Here is a 22680-nt window from a genome sequence, read left to right as displayed (position 1 = left end):
AATAAAGCCTAAACAGATAAACTGTTGTTGGATACGCTAGTAAAAAGAGAAACATGACTATTGTATAAATAGAAAAAAAATTAACCACTCGTGACATGATATGAAAGTTACAAGTTATACAAAAGGCCCCCTCAACACCATCAAATTAAAAAAACTAAGCCCCAGAAACAAATCTTTCAAGTCTCGAGGTATTTTTGTAGGTTTATGTATCTAACCTTTTACTTTCCATATCCCCTGTACATTCTCATCAAATGTCTTATACTATTCCTTTCTTCATTTAAGATTTGCTATCTTGTCATTGCAAACTCTTTAAAGATACACCCTACAGCCCCATCCAATATATACCATTCTTTGACAAACTGCCTCCCTCCTCAGATTCCAACCAGTCTTTATCACCTCGTATCTATAATTCTTCCTTATTCTTCCTTCCAGTCTCTGTTTCCCTACAATTTACGGAATGCTGCTAGCTCATTCAGTGCTGGAAAGCAACTTGAGGTGGCCTGGCTCCCAGGTGCTTTCTGACCAGTAAGCCTCCTCCTCTGTCCAGTCCCCTTTTCCATGAACCCTAGGAGAGGGAGGAGTAGTGACACTCCTGGAGAAGGTCATGACCACACCATGTCTCTTCCCTTAACCAGACAAATTACCCACTTCCCCTCCCCCCATATTTTTCTGTTTTATGTTAGTAGGCATATGCCATTAATAGGCCATGGAAGTCTTTACCTTCTTTAAAGAAAACTGTTTAAACTCTTATTTTATGGTGATTCTTTGAAATACCTTACTATTTTTTTCCAATAAACATTTATTTCACATTTTTTAAATAATATGACTCACTATTAGCATAAAACCTTTTAACTCTAACACCAAAAATCCAAAATTTTACTTCAATATACATGTAATGTCAATATTCCATAATGAAAATAGAATTCCATGATTGAAACAAATGGATCTTTGCAAAAAAATGGACACTAAAGGATTAAAATGTGATTAATTACTCGGGAAAACAAAAACTAGATTTAAAACTCATCTAAGAATCAAAAACTTTATGCTTTTTATTGTTTTCTGCTTCTTTCTACTTCTACCTAAAACTAAGAGTAACTGATAGGGAAAAGTATCTGAACTTCTTACATACATCACAAAATGCAAATTTATACATTATACCTTTCACAATCTGGTACAGTGTAAATCACAAAATCATCTTTATTTTATTTTTCAAAAGCAATGAACACACACTTACTCGGCAACAGCCTAGTTCCTCTGCTGTTACTATGACTGTCCCACATTTTTTCCCAGGAATTCCTCTGCAAGAAAATACAACTACATCACTTCAGCTTCTTAATATTTATGAAAGTTACAACTGACACAGATAAGCACAAGGTAAGCTTTCAAGTCACAAAACTGATGGCATGCTGTACAGTTTCCCTTTTTTGTCACTTGCCCTGTGTAAAAAAGTTGGTTTACCCTAAGTGAATTGGTAAAAGAGTTGCATATTTACTCTAACTAGGAAGAAACAAATCAGCTTCAATCTTAAAGGAAATAGCATAAAAAGTTTAAATGGGATGAAATGACAATACCAGAATTCTATTTCCTGCTCTCCCACTGATGTTTTGTTTAGAGATGGCTCTATAGCTTATTGATATGTGAAAAGCACCCTTTTGCAAATTTTCCTTAAACAAAATACCTAAAATATATTTAAAACTATATACCAGCTTTAGTTTACATTTATTCTGAAATGTCTATGAAGGCATGTAATAACTCTCCATCATATCAGATACAGTAGTTGCAAAATAAACCATAATTCACCCAGACAGCAATTAAAAACATGCTGTTGCATGCACAAACCAGATCCTTAGCATAAAGAACAATATAGGAACAGAAAAGCCACATGTAATCTGATAGTATTCAGTGCCAGCAGCCTTTTGGGGCATGGGGGAGAGGACAGGAGGGGGAAAATACAAATATTGAGATGCAACTTTTTGCATGATGCTATACTATAAATGAGAAGTTCTGCAATATCCTAATGTCTATTAGTGTGTCCATTAGCACACACCTTGGCAATTTGAGATTTTTTTAAAACTAATGCTATTGCTTATGCTCATTTTATTTCTAGTTCTTTATTTCTTTACATCTTTCTTGAAAATAATTACTTGAATGAAATTTCTTTCCAAGACAACATGAAGGTAAAGTTATATTTTAAAATTGGTTGTATTTTTAGGTTTTTCTAAGAGAACTAGAGGGCACTCCTGTTCTTCTGTTATGACAAAACATTAATGTAAAAATTTACATCTTTCTTATTTTGCTTATTAATTCTACTTAATTCTTCTCAAAATTTTTACAATGCTCTACAACTTTAAATAAGTTTAGCAAGATTATGGTATAATAAAGAATTGGTGGGAAATAGTTCTTAGAAGCAGATAAAAGTTTTGAAATTATGAATACAGGAGCAAATACTGATGCAACTTTCTACAAGCTCACTGAAAATCTTGTTTAGAAGTTGATGTTTAGGTCTATAAGGAAAACACCAGGGACTGGTGCTCCTACACCACTGCAGTCATTTGCCAGTAATCACATGACTGCTCTCCTGGACCTCCTCAGTGCTACATGCTGTCTGAATTTCACAAGAAAAACAGTAGATAGGGAAACTGTTCAAGTTTTTATTGTGAAATTTTAAGTGATGATTTAAATACATACAAAATTTATGGCACTCTTCCATTTATCCACTCTGAACATGAGCCAGCAGTGTGCCCAGGTGGCCAAGAAGGCCAATGGCATCCTGGCTTGTATCAGAAATAGTGTGGCCAGCAGGGACAGGGAAGTGATCTTACCCCTGGACTCAGCACTGGTGAGGCCGCACCTCGATTACTGTGTTCAGTTTTGGGCCCCTCACTACAAAAAGGACATTGAATTACTCAAGCGTGTCCAGAGAAGGGCAACGAAGCTGGTGAAGGGTCTGGAGCACATGTCGTATGAGGAGCGGCTGAGGGAACTGGGGTTGTTTAGTCTGGAGAAGAGGAGGCTGAGGGGAGACCTCATCGCCCTCTACAGCTACCTGAAAGGAGGTTGCAGAGAGCTGGGGATGAGTCTCTTTAACCAAGTAATAAGTGATAGGACAAGAGGTAATGGACTCAAGTTGCACCAGGGAAGGTTTAGACTGGATATTAGGAAGCATTTCTTTACAGAATGGGCTGTTAGGTGTTGGAATGGGCTGCCCAGGGAGGTGGTGGAGTCCCCATCCCTGAAGGTGTTTAAGAGTCGGGTTGACATAGCACTGAGGGATATGGTGTAGTTGGGAATTGTCAGTGTTAGGTCAATGGTTGGACTGGATGATCTTCAAGGTCTTTTCCAACCTAGACAATTCTGTGATTCTGTGATTTATCCCACTTTTAAAAGATTATTGTGTCAGATGCTAGATTGTGAAAAATACAACTCTGATCACCTCCTGAGGAGCTGGAGGCCTGAAGTAAACTGTTGATAAGCAAGCCCCATTTCTGACAAACTGGTCACCAAACAGTTGCCATTTGATAGAGAACCTTGTGCCACCTTGCCTGCAGTTATAACACATGGCAGTCAATGCCTGCCTGTCTCAAACTGAGATTTGCACATGAAGACATTTATGCAAAGACATGCTTCCTTTCATCTTATGAACATGAAGGTCAAGGAATGCCCAACCTCAAGAGATACATGTGTCTGGAATTATCACTCTGAAGGATGGGGGATACTGGAGAGGCAATCCCCTGAAGATATTTGGGTGAGTATGTCAGTAAAATAAATAATACTTGATTATTGAGTAGACGTGAAAAGTACACATAGTACAGTCATATCTGAAAGCACTTGGGGTAAGGTTTGGCTTGACGTATCACCAAGGTTCTCGAGGACATGTGCCTTATAAAAGAATAATATTACCATGACGGCTAGCAAAGAGGTGAAATGCTTAATCAAGATTAGCACAGAATTTCTCAACAAAAAGTTCTCATTATTCAGGAACTCAAAACTCTACCAAATGATCTCTAGAGTTTGTGATGCTATTAAGCACAAACTTTGTATGCTTGTCTTGAGACTACAAGCATGAAAGAAGCACTCAACCATTTGCAGACACTAAAGAGCTTGTTCTCTTACAAATTCCCTTACAAACCATTAATTAAGAAAAAAATTCTTAATGTAAAGTCAGCGCCCTGACAAAAACTTCAGTAGTCACAGATCAGCCAAATGGAAAGACCTTTAACTAGCAATAATGCCTTATGAGAAAATAACAAAACAATTTCAAGCTGGTCTTGTCACTGTATAAAAATACATTATTTGGAGATTCAGCATTACAGACCAGTCCTTCCAATTGCCAGGGAAATACAGACTAATATTCCCTTGAAGACATGCATGTAAGAGTTTCATCTGTTTAAATCCACAACGCAGTGCCACTGTCCATTGTCTTTAGCTTTAAGGAATAGCTGCTATTGAGCTGCCCTGGAATTGGTTCTATGGCACTGAAGTGACAACACAGAATTTATGTTCAGGCAACGAATTTCTCAGCATTAAGTTTCACTGGGAAGGGTTTGTGGGGTAATAATGAGGCAATCTGTATTGCATAATCACTGTCAAGTCCAACACTCAGTGCTAGTTATCTGACACTCCGATACAGAAAATGTGCCAGTCTAAGTATGAACAGGGTACAAACTGAATAAAGGAAGGTAAAATGTGAGGAAGATCTATGTTTCAGTGGGTCCTACTGTTTTGAGAGCCCAGAACCTGTAGGTGTTACACAGTGATCACCTCTTTTTGGACAGTATTTGAGGGAGCAAATAATTTGACTTACAGAAACTGAACAGAAAACCATTATTAAATGAAAGGTCCTCAGCAATACCTGCATGTCTCTAGACAAGATATAGTCTTGAGGAGTAATTATTGTCTCCTTAGAACAAATGATTCCATGATTGAGACACCACATCTGCAGCACCTAGAGATGTTTGAAAGGACATTCTGAAGACCACCTGGGCTTTAACAAGGACTGAAAAGATGACCTTTCCAGAGTTGGTGAAAAAGTTGGAGAAATATGACAATTTGTCTGGAAATTCAAGCCTGAGAGGTTAAACAGAACCTCCAATTTTTCAAGCTGAAACTGCAGTGAGGCCGAGGATGAAACATTTTTCAGATCATTCAAAAATTTACAGTCTTTTCCCTGACTAATTTACAGAACCTGGCCCTCTGGCAGTCACAACCACAGGTAAGAGGATAGGACAAATATATAGGAAGTCCCAATTCCAGGGTTCAGATGTTTTTCTATCAATTATGCTCACAGCAAGATGACAGGAGAAAGAACTGCCCAAAACAGGCCAGCTGGCTCCAGTACAGCCTCATTAACAGGCAATGGCACTCAGATGTGAATAACTAGCATAGAATGCTCATTAAGCTTTGCAATATCTCTGCCTCCTCATTAAAGGGAATCCCTACAGGAATGCACTTAGTAGATCCTGAAAGAAGCATTGCTCAGAGTTATAAATGTGGCTAGCACCTTCTCTCTAGGAAGACAGAAAATGCAAATATCTAATTCTGAATAATGTCTGGGAAGGTGATGGTCTCTTGAGAGAAAAATAAAGCTGTGTCATTTCTGGAAGTAGATACATCTGCACCTCATCCTTTCATGCTAATGCAACTGGGGCAGGCAAGGCCAGTCTGAGTAAATGGAGTTTGTCTTGAGAAGGCATTTAATGAATCTAGTAACCCAATAGGTAGAGAGAGTAAACAACACTGTTAAAATGTCAGATTCACCTGTTTTGAATGACTACATTTATTTTCCAAGAGAAATTATCAAGAGAAATGTTCACCTCTGTACCTGGCCAGTCAGTAAAATAAAGTGCAACACTAAAGTATGTTCTTGAACAAAAATGCTCATAGTCACACAGATAACAGGCTAGTGTACTACCATACTGGGAGCAAGAGTCTTCTGTGACAGACTGCAGAAAGTCCTGTAGACTTTCTACAGGAACTTCCCCTGGTGATATACAATCAGACTTGGAGTTGGCCAGCTCATGGCAGCCATGGAGTCCTAAATCTCATGAGGCTTTTAAAAGCCCAAAGTAGACAGATCTGAAATTTAAGCTTCAAGTCTTTCTAATTTTAATTTTGAAAGAATGGCAGAGCTTACTCGAATGCCAATCAGAGAATGGAATTCAAGCTTCTCAAGTTGTTGCTTAAGTATAAAAAGTGCTACTTCAGTAGGGACTAAACCAGCACTGGACATTCTCTTCTTTATACATATGTTGGCAGAGAACAGAAAAGGCAAAATAGTAATGAACTTCAGAAATACTGTGAAGAGAAAAAGCTCTCTGATCTCAAGTGACAGATCATAAAGAATATTCAAGTTGACTTGACTTTGAAGAGAATGGTAAATTCAAAGCAGTAAATACCCTTAGGAATGGAAGACATGCATTATTGTCAATTGAATTATTATTTGAATATTAAGACATTAAACACACATAACTAAGCAAAAATCCTGAAGTGCAATGCAATAGCTTAATAAATAAAATAAGACAACAAATGTCTCCTAGATATCAAGGTATCTAGCCTTCAGAGAGTCCAGAGTGAACAGTTGTCTAGGCACAGCACTGTCAAAAGCACCAATGACAAAATAAAACCTGAATACTGGGAAGAGCTGATAAAAAATAATTAACACTTTCTCATTAACAAATACCTACCCACACCACATACACAAAAAGAAAGGTGTATTTCAAAATCTTTTGGGGGGACAACTGAAATCTTTCGGGGTTCCATTTAGTAACTGCCATATAACAGAATAGCAGAAGCCAGACTTGAACAATGCTTGTTTACCCAAGAGAAAATGTATTACACAGGCCCACACTACTGTGAAATAATTATAAGAACTTTTTTCCCATAGAATCTTCACTGATATCTTTTCTTTTCTCATAGCTAATCCCAAACTTTAAACTTCATCTGTTACTCACTTCAGACTTCACTTAACCTGTACCAAGTGATAATAAACTGCTGAGTGGATGATTTTTAATCTAAATGTTTAAAATAAATTTCAGGAATTTTCTCAGAAAAAAAAAAAAAGTGTAGCGTGCTGAATAATTTACCATTTTGAAAACAGAAAGAACTATAAAGACCTTCAAGAAGTCAGCAAGATTTGCCTTACTAAATTCAAAGTCAGCACCCTTCTTTGACCAAGTCACAACAGGCTTCCATTAGAGTCAACTAACAACTAGTCAAAAAAGTCAGTGGAGTTGCAACAGTGCAATTCACTGTGGCAGTTAGCATAAGTTAGGACTAGATAGTGAAAAGTTAGTGAACTTTTGTTTTAGTAGAAGTAAACAAAATGGGGGCAATCTCTTGTCCCAATCGACAGGATAGCATTGGCATGCTCAAGTAAACAGTCAAATGCTGCAACCAACCTGCTCACCATCAAGAACTAAAAACATGTCCAGAACAAGCAGAGAGTGTGTGGTGCTGAGGCTCTTCTGGGACAGCCCTGGTGGGCAGGGGCTGCTTCTCTAATTGGGTTACTGGAGTTCCCTCACCTGCCTGTACCTCGGTGCTCCTTTGTGGGTCTGGAGTTGGGACTTCAGTGGGCTGATGGCTCTCCTGGGATGGGTCTGGAAGCAGCCAGGGCAAGGTATTATTTGGGCTCCCCCACCTGCCATTGTGCCTCTCTTATTCTTCGTTTGCAGACAAGTGTTTTTAATCCCAGAACCTAGTACACCTCTTCTATTATACTACTTACTATATTTGTCCTCAAGACTATTTACTGGACAAGGTTTTAAAAGTTTAATATCCAGGATGGGATTAAGTGGAGAATCACAAAACACTGGTGTCTAATAACCACAATATTTGCTGAAGTTAATGATTTTGTATGACTCTGTTAGAAATCTGATACTCTGATCAGCTGATTCTTCACTGTTTATGCAGGGTTTTTTTGCAGGAGCTAGATTACAATTAGCAGTTTTCTACTGTTCCACAGTAGCCATAATCTATTAAACAGTAATTTAAAGCTCATAATACTGATGCAGTCAATTTTCGGTTTTTCAGTGTGTTTGTTTTGGTTTTGTTTTTTTTTAAACGTTTTTTTTAGTGTTAAGTTTTAGACAGTATCTCTCATTGCAGACAACTTGTGATTAGCTACTGAAATTGAAAGACATCTTAAAGTTAAGTTCATCCGAAAACTTTGATGACAACAGAATGTGACGCAGTTTTACAGTACCTTTTCCTGGGTAGTTTTTCAAGTTATTTAAGGAAGTGATACAGTGAAGTAGTGTTACTTCTACCATATTATGTTACTGTGAGCATATGTGTATTTTTCAGTTTAAATAGTGTGTTCATAAGAGTCTTCCTGAATTATGCTACAGTTACTGAAACCTTCCTCACCTGCAGAGTTGAATTTATCTACCCTTAAAATGAAGTAGTTCTCAGTGTGCATAGTCCCACCAATACAGAGAAGGAAAATAATACGGAACATGTAGTGGTACTAATAGAACTGTTTATGTATAGGAAAATTAAGCCCTTGATTTAAAAATTAAGAATGTAAAAAGTACTGGTATGGTCCTTGGCGGGGGGGGGGAAGGTGACGAGGGCAGGAGAGGTTGCAGAGGGGGCAGAAAGGATTACTGTAAATACAGTAATCAGGTGACTGAACTATATTTGGAACCCCTCAAAATTCAGCAAAATGCATTTATTACTGACCTCAGTTCTGAATATTAACAAGAGTATGAATCATATTGTTAAAGGATGTTGCAGCAGTAATGATCACAGCACTGTATTGGGTTTGTGTGACAGGGTTTTGGTAGTGGGGGAGCTACAGGAGTGGCTTCTGTGAGAAGCTGCTGGAAGCTTCCCCCATGTCCAACAGAGCCAATGCCAGCCGGCTCCAAGGTGGACCTGTTGCCGGCCAAGGCTGAGCCCATCAGCGATGGTGTTAGTGCCTCTGGGATAACATATTTAAGAAGAGGGGGAAAAAAACTGTGCAACAGCAACTGCAGCCAGAGAGAGGAGTGAGAATATGTGAGAGAAACAATTCTGCAGACACCCAGGTCAGTGAAGCAGGAGGGGGAGGAGGTGGTCCAGGCACCAGAGCAGAGATTCCCCTGCAGCCTGTGGTGCAGCCCATGGTGAGGCAGCTGTGCCCTGCACCCAGGGAGGGTAACGGTGGAGCAGATCTCCACCTGCAGCCTGGGGAGGACCCCACACCAGAGCAGGTGGGTGCCTGAAGGAGGCTGTGACCCCGTGGGAAGCCCGTGCTGGAGCAGGCTCCTGGCAGGACTTGTGACCCCATGGGGGACCCACGCTGGAGCAGTCTGTTCCTGAAGGGCTGCACCCCGTGGAAGGTACCCACGCTGGAGCAGTTTGTGAAAAACTGCAGCCCAGGGGAACGGCTCACGTTGGAGAAGTTCATGGAGGACTGCCTCCCATGGAGCAACCCCACACTGAAGCAGAGGGCAAGAGTGAAGAGTCGTCCACTTGAGGAGGAAGGAGCCGCAGAAATGTGTGATGAACTGACTGCAATCCCCATTCACCTGTGCCACTGGGGGAGAGGAAGTAGAGAAAATCGGGAGTAAAGTTAAGCCCGGGAAGAAGGGAGGGCTGGGGGGGTGGAGGTTTTAAGATTTGCTTTTATTTCTATTATCCTACTCTGATTTGATTGGTAATAAATTAAATTCATTTTTCCTCAAGAGGAGTCTGTTTTGCCCATGACAGTTTTGGTGAATGATCTCCCCCTGTCCTTGTCTCAACCCATGAGATTTTTGTTACATTTTTTCTCTCCCCTGTCCAGCTGAGGGAGGGAGTGATAGAACAGTTTTGGTGGGACCCTGGCATCCAGTCAGGGTCAAGCCACCACAAGCGCTTGTGGAATTCAGCAAGAGAACTAACCACTTACATTTGTTACAGATCAATTTGAATCATCTGCAGTTGTCTGTAAATTAGGGAAACTAAGTCAAAGGCTTATTTTGGTAAGACTAACTGAAAATGTTTTGCAAAGACTAAGTTTTTTCATGTTACTTGATTTTTCAGTGTGAACTGTATAAGTGAGTCCTGCTAAAGAGCTGAAATTTGCCTTTGTGCAAAACCCAAATGATTGGAAGACGTTTACAGACAGAATTTAGTCAAGGCTAATGGACTGGAAGGGCATAATTACAGGAATGCCTCCCCGCAAAGAAGTGCTAGCCAAACCCTGACATTTATGATTCAAAAGAATTTGTTTCAGGTATGCATAATCTCAGAAATTCAAGTAGATTAAATCCCATTAAAATATTTTCTAAACTTAAAATGTAATCAAAGGAACTTTACGATAGCTTTTGTAATGGAAATATTTATTTTACTTTATTTTAAAGTTTTTATGATTTCATAAGGACCCTTAGATTAAATTAAAGGAAAACTAGGTAAAGTCTCTTTTGGTTTAAATTGAATGATCTGTTCTGAACTGCTATTTCATCCAGGAAGAGTTCTAGAGACAATCTGAAATTATTTTTGGCATGGAAATAGGAAACTTCAGATGCTTTTCCAAGTTTTGTAAAAATTTAATAATTTAATTGGCCTCAAGTATTGACAAGAGTTTTTAGAGTTTTTAGCATGACAGCTCAACACTTCAAAGTTCTTGAAAGAGAAAATTATAGCTATCATATGTGAGTCTCCTTGAAGCTGGCCACTGTTTTCACCACAATGAAAAGATTAGGGCCACCTCCTCAGAACATCACCATGTTGTTTGATACAAACTAGAGAAATGGTTTTTAAACATTATTTTATCGATGATGTTGAGTTCTTTACACAAACAAGAAAAAAGTCTCTAATAAAATCTAGGGAAAAAGGCTACCATTGGTACATTTTGGACACTGATAACAAAATACTGACTCCTGAGATTTTTCCCAGGACTTCAAAGCTACTACTTAAACTTAAAAGGGTCACCTGAGTAACAGAAATGGTTAACTACATCAAATATATACATAGAAAAAAATGTACGGCTAGGAACATATTAAGAATTTTATATCAGATTAATTTTGCATCATTAATATAAGTGGATTTGGGAGGTTTTTTGCATTTGCAATTATACTAAAATAATATCTAATTACATTCTGAATTTTGACAATTGTTCATCCAGATCCTGGTTCTTGTTATTTGAATACAAAGTCAGAATATGTGCCCTGTGTGGTGTTTTCCCCAAAGTCTGGCCCAGAATAATATAAGGCTTGCTAAACCTGAAAAATTCATCTGCCCTTACAAGGAAATCAGCAGTTAAAAGTAAATGAAGTAACCCTGGTATATTACTCATAATGAACCCAGTAAAACGGGACAAGAAGAATGCTCCAGACAGAGTAACCAAATTCATGATCATTCACTGCAGTGCAATTACTATTAGAAGAAGAAAAAAAAAAGAAAACACCACAAAAATTCCAAATCAAAAGACATTACCATCATGAGATGTCCAGCTATACCTTTAAATGTTTGCTTTTAATGTCATGTGTGAATTTGTAGCATGGATTTAGATAAAACTTGTAAAATATTTTCAATTGCTCAAACACTATTCAGGAATAGAAAATGAAGATTGAAGAATAGAAAGAAAAACATTTTTAATGTTAGTATACTCAAAATATTTCTAGTTCAAGATGTAATGAAATAGACAAAAACTTTGGATGAGTCAATTGCTTTGCTAATTGTCCAAATTGAAACCTAAATTATCATAGTCTATAAAGAAAGACTTCTATTGTACCTAACGATTTATTCTCTCTTAGAAGCCATGACTGTCAATTCTGTATATCAAGACATCCCACAGCAAAAAAACCCCACATCTCTCACCTCATGAGGCAGTATGTATTCATCCAACATTCAAGAATGACATACTCACACAATTGATTTTTCCAGTCTGCTCCCCTGTGATCCAACTATTTCTCCTAGTGTACAAAACATCTGTCCCAAAAAATCCTGGAAAGCAGTAACATAAAAACTCAGAATTCATATTTCACATTGAAAAAAAAAAATGGTTTCCCATTTATCTGGGCTGTTCACTATTGTAGAACACATTCTGCTGAACACTGCATCTTAATAATAACTATGCAATAATGAATCATAAACCAGACTCACATAATTTACATAACACCGGGTTATGTTTACAGAAGTAATTCTAATGCACTCCACTTACTGTTTTTATATTGCCTTTCATCAACAAAAATGAAACTGAGAAGGAAAAAACTTTAAAACTATTAGAAACATGACTACTACTTTACCGTTTTTAACTGAAGCATTTTAATAAATTTCTCTTTTACAAAGAGATTCTACACTGATTCTATTAATTTCTTGGAAGTTAATTATGTTGGCAGAAATTCAAGCCTGTGCAGAATCTGTATGAGCATCCTGGATTGACAATTATACACAAGTATTGCTTTAACGACAGACTTTATTTTTGTGTTTTATAATTTAACTATATCACTAAAAATCAGCTAATATTCATACTGTATCTCCCTGTAACATAAGCACTATAAAAATATGAATGGATTTTCAAACTGTTGTACGTATATTGAAAAAAATTTTATGCTGCAGTCCAACTCCTTATCTTTCAAGTGAAAAGAGCTTGCTAGCTCTGTTCTTCCTAGCATCACTGGCAGTAGTAACAGTAGGTTGTGAGATTTGTTCACAAAGAGTAATGAGAATCAAGACACTAATTCCTATACAACAAACCGTTACTTTATGATACTGTGTATAGTAGTGAATATCTGTACAAGTAGTTCTACTTCTCTCAGCTCAGGCCACTCATTCCCATCTCTAAGCTGTGTTAGTTATTGGTCATGTAGTGAAATGGATCTGAGAACTAATTCCACTGAAGAGGAAAATAACCCCGCAAAAAAAAAGTTTTTGAACTATGTCCTTTAACTGATCTGACACTGCAACACTGTTTCCATAAAGATTAAGTCTTTTAAAATAGCTAAAATTCATCTGAAAAGACTCAGCTCATTTATTTTTAAAAACATCAGGCATGACATAGTCTAAAATAACACCATTTTCTACACTGAAACCACGTATTCCACAATTTTCTTTCTTTTTTTTTTTTTGGTGGAGTTTCTATGATTAATTCCTATTAGTTCCACAGTCTTCTATTAATGACAGTTGTTCATTACTCTGTTGTTTTTTAGTTAAATTAGGAAGTTACCATGAACATGAAAGTCTAATTTAAGGTAGCCAGTTTTAGAAACATTATTACAGACAGCTACAATGGCAGCACTGTCTGGTCTGGTTACTTCATATAGCCATTATAAAACTTGCTTCATTTGCCTCTCATTTTGCCAAAACTGAGTCACTGAAATTCATCCCCCAAACTATTAAATGACACTGCCCAGTATTTCAAAGAAATGGGTCAACAACTATTTTTAGGAACAGGGAAGATCTTATTCTACACAAGGTGACTATGAGCAGTCTAGCTATGCAAATACTACTGGCCTGACATTTTTCAGAAACACCCAGTCCATGGATATGAGCAAAGCTCTGATCACCTCCTACCTATTCACTGCTCAAACTCTTAAGAGCTACAGGAAAGAGATACAGGAAGCTGGCAGCAAAAGGAACAACCCAGACCAACCTCAAGCACTTGGGAAATAATGGAAATTAATTGCTAAGGTTAAGAAACACATTTCTAGCTACCATCTTTCATAAGGTTCTCAGAGCCATCAACTTCTTCGTGTGCATAATATTATATGGAATAGTTTGGATGTCTTCAGCACAGACACCAAGTCTACACAAACTTCTACAGATTTCCTCTTAAAAGACAATGGAGGGAAATGTATTTCTGATATTGATGTTAATGTCTAAAGAATAAAGTTTCCCTCCACAATTGAAGATTCCAGGAAATTGGCACTGTTTAAAAAAACAGGACCTAATGTGTCTGAGTATGCTTAGCCTGTACTAATTAGAATGTAACAGGCACCTATGTAATTTAAGATCTACTTGAATAGTCTTCAGAAGAACATTAGTTTGTTATTGTTTTGTCCTTTTTTTCTATGGGCTCAGCAAGACACTCAAACCTCCAATTCCTGTTGCAGTAATCAAATAATGAAATCTAGGCTATATATTTGCATGTATCTTTGTTTGCACTTCCATAGTGATTGATTTATCTTGTATCTTATCTTTTTTCTTAAAACTTAATTATGAAGTTTTTGTACAAAAAAAAATATGGTTTTGGGAAAAAAGAAAAGAATTCAGATAAACTAGTTACTACAGAAGTGCAAATGATCTTGGGCAGAAACCCAGGATGAAGCTTTAAACTTTTTGAAGACAGCATAGGGAAGACTATTTTCTGCATCCTCCTAGCTAGCATTGCAGTTATTCAGACCACCTCTGCACCTCTCCATGATGACAGAGATGGAAAACAGTTTGCCTGGGGCTTTAGATCTTTACAGGGAGGATCTAACTGGAGATCAATGGTTAAAAGTCTTATCTTTTCACTGTGAAGCGCGCACACACACACACAACATTCTTTTCATTATTCTCTTTTCCTTTGCTCCAGGTTCTTAAAGGTTCTCTTACCAAAGCCTTCCTGTATTTATTTAAAAAAATTCACTCAGAGGCCTCTGAATTCTACTCTCGCATCTCTAAATCCCTTCCACTTCAAGATGACATGAGCATAAAAGGTTTCTACTAATATTAATTGGGACACAATCAAAACACGATTATAACTTTTAGGACTCAGAGAAGTATCAACAAAATGCAGCATATCTCGTATCTGAAGACGTATACATGTGTGCTTAAATATGCCCTTTACAGGAGGAATGTCCCATTAAAATTATACTCATAAGCATTATATATGTTATTAACCACAGCACAATCACTGTATTTGTCTCTATGCATCTGGTATTACTTAGAGTCAAATGAAGACAAGCATATTTAGGAAAGCATAAGCATTTTAGCATAAGAAAGCAAAATAGCAAGGAAAAACTTACATGTTTTGATAAGTTAGGACTCTTTGAGTCAACATCGTAGCTTTAAAAAAAAAAGAAAGTTATATCAGAGTTGCCAGATGACAGATCTGAGAATAACGTAAAGAAACAAAAATCAAACAATACTTTCACCTATTTCAATGTATGAAATTTACACAAACAGATACGTGAATAAAAGTCTCACCAGTAAAGAAGGCAAATTGAATCATCACAGATTACAAGATTATGGTTCACTAGCTATTTGAAATGAAATAGTTTTCAACAAAGTGCAGGCTACTAAGAGAAATTATTCTGGTATTCTTGTTTGAACAATTAAAGCTACCAAAAACAGAACAAAAATTAAAAATTAATCTTAGAAAATAAACTAACTTGTGAATTATTTTCCTAGGTAATTTTTCAGTCCTTTCACTAATTAAATAGAAATAACTGACAATAAACTAAACTGCTTTTAGCAAGATTTTTACTTGTTCTTTTCCATTCATCATAATCTTGTTGTTCCTCCAGCTAGAAAATGCCACTGTTTCCCTTCTACTATCAAGTCAGATTTCAAAATAATTACTCTGTGAATTCAAGATAGATTTTTAAAAAAATTAATATAAGAAATTCTTGGGGGATTACTAATCTCTATACTTTCATAGTCTTCCATTTTTATCAGATAATCCACAGTAACATTTTTATAAAATCCTATATTCAGATTCAATACCAGTAACTACATTGAAAAAGTATCCTCTCTGCCCATCTCAGTCTCCCCTGCATGTTTCCATTGCCACTGCGTGGTATGCTAGCCCTTCGGTTGTGCTGCTGCAACTGGTTGCTGGGATGCATTATGGACCAGATCACAAGTCAGGAGTACAGGAATACCATAATGTAGCTGGATGTGGTGCAGAACAGTCAAAATTTTAGAAACATATTTGTAAACAAAGGAATGACTATAGAAATCACTAACATGAGGTTATTTTTAAATAACAAAAAGTAATTGCATACTGTTGGGTGAAATTGAACAGAAAAACAGAACTCTCAATTTGACCTGAAGGCTAGCTACACAACTAAAACAGAACTGCTTCACTGGCAAAATCAGTAACAAATCATCAAATATAAACAGAAGGGGGTCTGAGACATTGGTGGCTGTACAGTTTAGGAAGGGGCTCATGCTCATTTATCAGAACACCAGAAATCAGAGATATACTCACTGCTTTCTTTTTGTTGCAAAAAATATGAATCATATGAGGAGTTTCTGTCTTTGAAAAATAACACTGTGTCCAACAGTAGTACACAGTTTTGCTGAGGAATTTAAAAAAGGAAGCTTTCTTTCCTGATCTAAATTGGAGTTTTAATCCATGAGTAGATATATAACATTCTCATTTTTAACTGAGTTCTACAATATTTCATTTCTCATCTACCATTGTTATAGGGCTCTAAAGTAAATTCACAGACTATGGCTATATGGTCACTTGCAGACAAACATTAAAAAGAGTTATTCAGCTTTGAGTTCAAAATAGATTTATGTCCAGGTAATCCAGAAGAGCAGCAGAAAGCAGTCAGACCTTTCTGATAAGTACAGAGTATGTTTGATATTTACAGTTTTTTGTAAATAAACAATCAGGAGTCCATTTCTCCAAGTACATGAAGAATCAAACAGGAGACTGCATTTTCCCTTCCAGGTCCAAGTCCTTTTCACATAGCACTTATCCAGAAGTTCTTCACAGACTTTCCTTTCTTTGCCTAGACTGAGCCTAGTTTTCTCTTTCTTGGTTCATTTCTTTTGCTTTTCTCTTCTATTATACTGCCTCCTCCCCATAACATACATGCATCCTATATGGAGCAAGAGGCAACCAAATCAAGATTCCTACACAGCCCCAACTGTGTCTTTATTTCAGTAATTCTTTACCTACACTTGGAGAAGAATCCTTTATTTCAAAGTTATTAGCTCTTACTTATTATTTTAAATAGCAGACAACAGTTATACTCAGCAGATTTAATGACATTAAACCCAATTTCTAAAATAAAAAATGAAGTCTGCACTAGGCTTCCATGGTGAAGATGAAAGAATTTGTACCTAGCCATCTAGAAGCACCCTGTAATCTATCTTGGCATTGACTATTTCCTTTCACTCCATGAAATGGTTGAAGTCCAGATGGAACCAGCTAGCTGCTATCTGTGTATTGAAAAGAATGGAACTTTTTTCCTCACCCATCCCTCCAGCACTTCTTGTTAACTTCAGAAGCATTCTGACATGCTATAAAAAGACATTCAGCTAAAGAAAAGTTAGACATGGGGGTTTTTTTTGTTTTCATGATACAGGAAATACTGCCATTCAAAAGCATTTCAGTACACCCTGCTGGCAGTTTAAAACAGAATGAGCAAAACTACATGTAACTAACTTTGCTAACATACACCTATCAGGCATCATACTTTTTCTTCCACTGCTATAGGAAAAATCATCATTAATGTGATCACAGCCCTATTTATTTCATGCCCTGCTTAATGTACAGATTGATTTGCATTCCAGAAACTCAGAGGGGGAAAAAATTTTTTTTTTAAATGAAGAGACTGTCAGAGTCACTTCAAAGCAACTACTCGGAAAAGTAAATGGCACATTAAGACCAAAGCCTTGAAGATTTAAAAAATGGCTTTACCATGAACTTGCTAGGAGATTTTAGGCAAATTATGAAGTTTTTCTTCATCTGTTTTGCTGTCTACAAGACAGAAATGTAATAAATGCCGTTTCTATATCAAGGCAAACTTGCAACATAACTTTAAATTCAGAAGTAATAATACTACAACTTACCCCTACTATACTCAACACCTGAGTAGGATTTGTCACAATTCCATAAAGCATGTCAGGAGACCTCAATCTTTACGATTAGAAAGTAGAGGAAGGCAGACTACACTGTCCTGATATATTTATTCAGTAAGTAACTTAACAGATAATTCTCCTAAATCTTTTTCAACAACAAATAAACTGAAAGAAATACACATGAAGGCAGAAATCTGAGGAACACAAAATAAGAATTGACAAAACTCGAGCTAAAGTACATCTTGTAAAGGAAGCAGAAAGAAATAAGGAAAGGGTTCTTCAACTAAAAAGGACATGTAAAGAAAAATTGTGGCCACTATGCATACTATATTGCAAAACTGAGTGAATGGCTTTCCCTTAAATATCTATGAGGGTTATTCAAGTGCTCTCTCATAGAGCAAGGTTAGGAAGAATTGCTAATAAAAAAGAGGATGAGAATTAAAAAAAACTAGACAAGCTTGATTATCACAAAGACTGAAATAGTAAGAATGGGATAAAATATAACAGATGACATGCAAGCTGATCTGGTAACTAGACTCTCAATTCTATTTTCCAAAGAATAGAGTGAAAATCAAATCAATTTCAAAAGTGGAGTGAAATGAGTACATCTGGAATATTAAAAGCCATCTACTTCTAGAACAACTGCTTTCATTTTAAAATCTTAAATTTAGTATCCTTAGATGCATACTGGCATTTATTTTAGTAAAAATTTTGGCTCTGTACTACTTGTACAATATTTTATTTCTGGACAGTATGTCCCTACATGTTTTACTGGCTATGCTGCAAGAATATTTTAATATTTTGACATCCTTAGCTTTCTAACTGTTTGCTAAAAGTAATGATTGTGAGCATGATTGTATTTTGACTAGTTAACACCTGTTAAGTTCTTAAAACTTGGTCATTATTATGTTACACATTTATTTCTGAGGAAGCAATGCTAAATCAATCACGTTTATTAATGTATTCTACATCAATAGATATTAATCTCTTTTCAAGTTAATTTTATGCTGGACAAAACTTAGTATGTTTACAGAGGCTACAATATTAGAGTCAAAGATTGTTAACTTACAAATCAAATCGCAGATTCTCTCTTTCTTCAAAGAAGTAGTCCATTATAAATTTTCTTACAAAATCTGGATTTAAAGTATTATCAATTACTTCTGTTCTTCCAAACTGTAAAAGAAAAGTGTAAGTTTAAGCCACATGCTATAATGAAATATAATTAAGTAGACTGCCAATACCAGCAATATTTGAGATATGAGACCCTGTGAAAATTTCTCTTAAACATATGCCATGAAAGAAAATGACTGTGTTCACATGACTAGATCAGTTACCTGTGGATGAAGGTAGACTGGCAGAACACCTCATATTTCAATACAGAGAACGGTGCACACCCTGTATTGTATGACCTAAACTTTATAAACATCAGCTTTCACAGCCAATCAGAATCCACAAAAATTTGTAGAAGAAATTCAGTAATATAAAAATCCACTGTTTCCTCAAAAAAACACCAAGCAAAAGCTTGCATATATTGCTTATTTCAGATAGCTTTAAATGTTAGGGAATGTAGCCAATTCATTAGAATCGTATAATTTTTGCATTATCCAGCACCTATTTCACCTCAGTTCAGCTCCCTCTTCATCTCTGCTCTCCCTGAGCTTTCTGCAAAACGCCTTTTCTTTCTTGGGGTTTACAGGAAGAGCCTCAGTTCTCATCAAGCTGAAAATATTTTCATTTAGAAAAAAAAAAACCAACAACTTTTGATTGACTTCAGTTTGTATACATCACAGATATAAATGACTGATCATACCAGTGTGATAATTTTGTTCTTGATTTAGCTGTTCAAGATACTGAGAAAACAAACCAAAAAAGAATGAGTTATTATTGAAATGAGCATTTCATTTTGTCCTACACATTGAACGTATCAAGACACATTTGAATATAGCCTACTGAAAAGCTTTTTGACAGACAGATCATTAAGGAGTCCTCAAAACTGCAATTTGGGACTAGAGACTTTAGAATGACTCAAAGACTGCCAACCTCTTCATTGACAAGACTTAACTAAATCAATAAACATGGATAAAGAAAGAATAAACCTTCTTGTAACTGAAGGTTTTTGAGATGTATTTCTTAAAAATGTTTTCACATCATGGATGTGAATCTAACCACTGTAACCTGCACAGAGCCCTCAGCCTCCAACAGGAGCCTCCCTATCCCAGCCCCTGCATACTTAACATATATGTGGTATAAAAGGACAGAGCATACTTCACTGTCTCTTCCTCTCAAAACTAGGCAATTTCCTTTCATTGCTTGATTCTTACTAAAATAAAATGGTAAAGAACTCCAGCCACATTATTTGTGTGCTTTAAAGAAACTCCATTACTGTCAGCAACTCTTTTTTCTCCTTTGAATGACTGTGCATGTGTGCATTTAAACTGCAGGGGACAGACTCCGAACACCATTCACTCACACAGGTCATATGGAGAAGTGGGCCTGTATCTAAGAGGATGACTACTTTGCAAAAAGCAACTACACATCCAAAGGTCTCAGGTACAATAAAGTTTTCAACAAAAATTAACACGTTTTCAAGACACAGTTCTATAAAGTCTCAGGAAAAGGAAAAATCCTCAGAAATAACACGGTGGTGATTTGTGTCTTTACAGAGTGTGCTAGAATCCTTTTAGGTACCTTCACTTTCGCTATGCTGTGAGATGTTCAATTCGGACAGTCTTATTCAGAGATCTCCATATTCTAGCACTTCCTATAAAACACAGAGACGCAAAACTATCTTCCCAATGAATGACACCATCTCCAAATAAAAAGGCAAAGAATTTTTAACATTTAGTGTCAATTAGCATACTCCTTTGCCAAGACCTTACATCATTTCTTAAAACCTAGGTGGAATGATTCCCTGGTCTCACTGGAACCTTGATATCCCTTGCAAGAAGGCTTCTGAACATGTCCTAAGGCAAATTGTTCAGAAAGAAAGTTTACTCATTAGCAAATACTGTATTTCTTCAGCTCTCCTAAGCCAAAGCAATAACTATAAGGGGGTAAGCATTACACAGACGTGGGCAGGAGAAATCTCCATAAGCTCTCCAGAATGATGAAGATACTGGATATTCAAAATCCCTGAGCCTCTTGAGAGGACTAGCACAGGATGCATATGATCCTGGAAACAGATAAGAACATGAACAAATAGTTCGATCCTTACTGTTTGTTTTGGAGGAAAAAAGTCAGTCTCTTCAGAAATGATTCAAGGTATTCTCTGAAACACTGGGATGAAGTTGATAGAGTGCTGTAAAAAACACTCTCTTGAACCAACACTGGTGACTACTATGGCCAAGGATTAATCAATGAGAAACAAGAGCAGCGGTAGAAAGTTGGCATTTCTATGGGAATAAGTACGGCTGGAATACTTGCCTGGGCTAACAGGCCTTTCTTTCCCCTCTGAAGAGTAGTGTTCAAATTTTACCTACATTCAAAGTCTCCAATCAGTTTCCAGGTCAAATAAATCTCAATGTTTAGAAATGAAATCTTCCCCTGTCAGCTGCATGCTTTGTAACATTCAACAATATGGGAGCCAGGAAAAACTGAAAGCTGGAATGGCTGATAAAATGAAATATGTAGCAATATCTAAGCATTTAGTACTGTTTGAAGGTATGCACTGAAAATGAGAAGCCACACTCTGACACAAGGCAGTAAACAGCAGGTTCATCAGACCAGGGTTGAGAAATGAAAACAATGGGGTCATAAGGACCATCCATTTTGCAGTTCTCCACAGGAATATCTCTCATCCGCATATTTTTTTTCCTCTCAAGTGTCCTATTTCTTCCACTTTCACTCTTACAGCAAACTGTCCAAATTCTCTCAAAAACTAGAATCAGCTGCATAAAGAGGAGATTTACCCTTAGTACTGAAATGTGATAAACACTGACCTATTTCAGAAGCAAAGGACTCTGGGCCTTCAAAAAGAAGATCCAAGGGTTACTGCATTGTAACTGACAAAGCTACCAGAGGCACAACAAGTAAGTAAAGAACACATATTAAGTTCTGGTAGTCCCTCATGCTATGTCCAGCAGAATCGGACACACATACACAAAGATATCCATGAAAATATCTCCCAGCCTGTGCAGATTCTAGTAGTGAATTGTCCTAGGAGACTCCTTAATCATCAGGCAGGAAAAGAAAGGTTACTGAAGTTCTTTAAATCCTCAGATTAGGACAAGCTTGAAGGAGAGTAGGAGGATCTTCAATCATGTGGGACCTACACTTCCATATACATGGAAGACACAGAACAAAGAACACAGGGACACGTAGCCTGACAAAGTTTACTTTCTGCTGCCAAAGTCATTATCTAAATGGAAAGGCACAAACTCAAAATAACTAAGTGAGCTCAGAGGATAACTTGTCAAAAGAGTTCATTTAGAGGCACTAATACCTATCCTGACAAACCTCTGGCTTGACACCTTCATAAACAGATTATTTTCTGATCCTTTTTGAAACAGTAAAGGCAGTCAGCACAACAGGAAGATATACTTGACTTTGGAAAGCCATTCAGAGGAAAATAAAATTAATGGCTAAGGAGAACAGGCAAGAATCATAGAATACTTGAGGTTGGAAGCAACCTCAGGGGATGGTCCAGTTCCACCTTCCTGCTCAAAGCAGGATCAGTTACAGTAGATTGTCAGTCAGGTTCTGACTATGTCTAAGCATAGAGACTCCGCAACCTCTCTGGGCAACCTATTCCAGTATAAGATCACCTTCACAGTAAAAAGGTTTTTTTCTTATGTTTAAATAGAATTTTCTGTATTTCAATTTGTACCCATTGACTCTTGTCCTTCCACTGGATACAGCTGAGAATAGTCCATCTCTGCCTTCTTTACTGCCTCATATCAGGTATTTATAAACATGGATAAAATGTAAGTCTTCTCTTCTCCAGGCTGAACAATCCCAGCTCTCTCAGCC

General features: G+C 36.9%; 1 protein-coding gene across 6 annotated transcripts in view; it reads right to left on the bottom strand.

Annotated features, from left to right (window-relative positions):
• CPNE8 (copine 8) overlaps nucleotides 1–22680 on the bottom strand; it is a 107127-nt gene that overhangs the window by 54827 nt on the left and 29620 nt on the right. For 3 of the 6 annotated variants that reach the window (XM_074870024.1, XM_074870025.1, XM_074870026.1), the window contains exons 4-7: nucleotides 18782–18885; nucleotides 14919–14958; nucleotides 11837–11913; nucleotides 1235–1298 (exon numbers count right to left, since the gene is read on the bottom strand). In XM_074870024.1, coding sequence (XP_074726125.1) covers nucleotides 1235–1298; nucleotides 11837–11913; nucleotides 14919–14958; nucleotides 18782–18885 — 285 coding nt within the window. Of the gene's footprint in view, nucleotides 1–1234; nucleotides 1299–11836; nucleotides 11914–14918; nucleotides 14959–18781; nucleotides 18886–22680 lie in introns of those variants that run through there. The other 3 variants (XR_012629138.1, XM_074870028.1, XM_074870027.1) reach the window with 2 other exon arrangements.

Source organism: Strix uralensis, chromosome 5 (genome assembly GCF_047716275.1).
Source record: "Strix uralensis isolate ZFMK-TIS-50842 chromosome 5, bStrUra1, whole genome shotgun sequence".
NCBI lineage: Eukaryota > Metazoa > Chordata > Aves > Strigiformes > Strigidae > Strix > Strix uralensis.
This window is presented reverse-complemented; position numbering and strand designations above follow the sequence as displayed.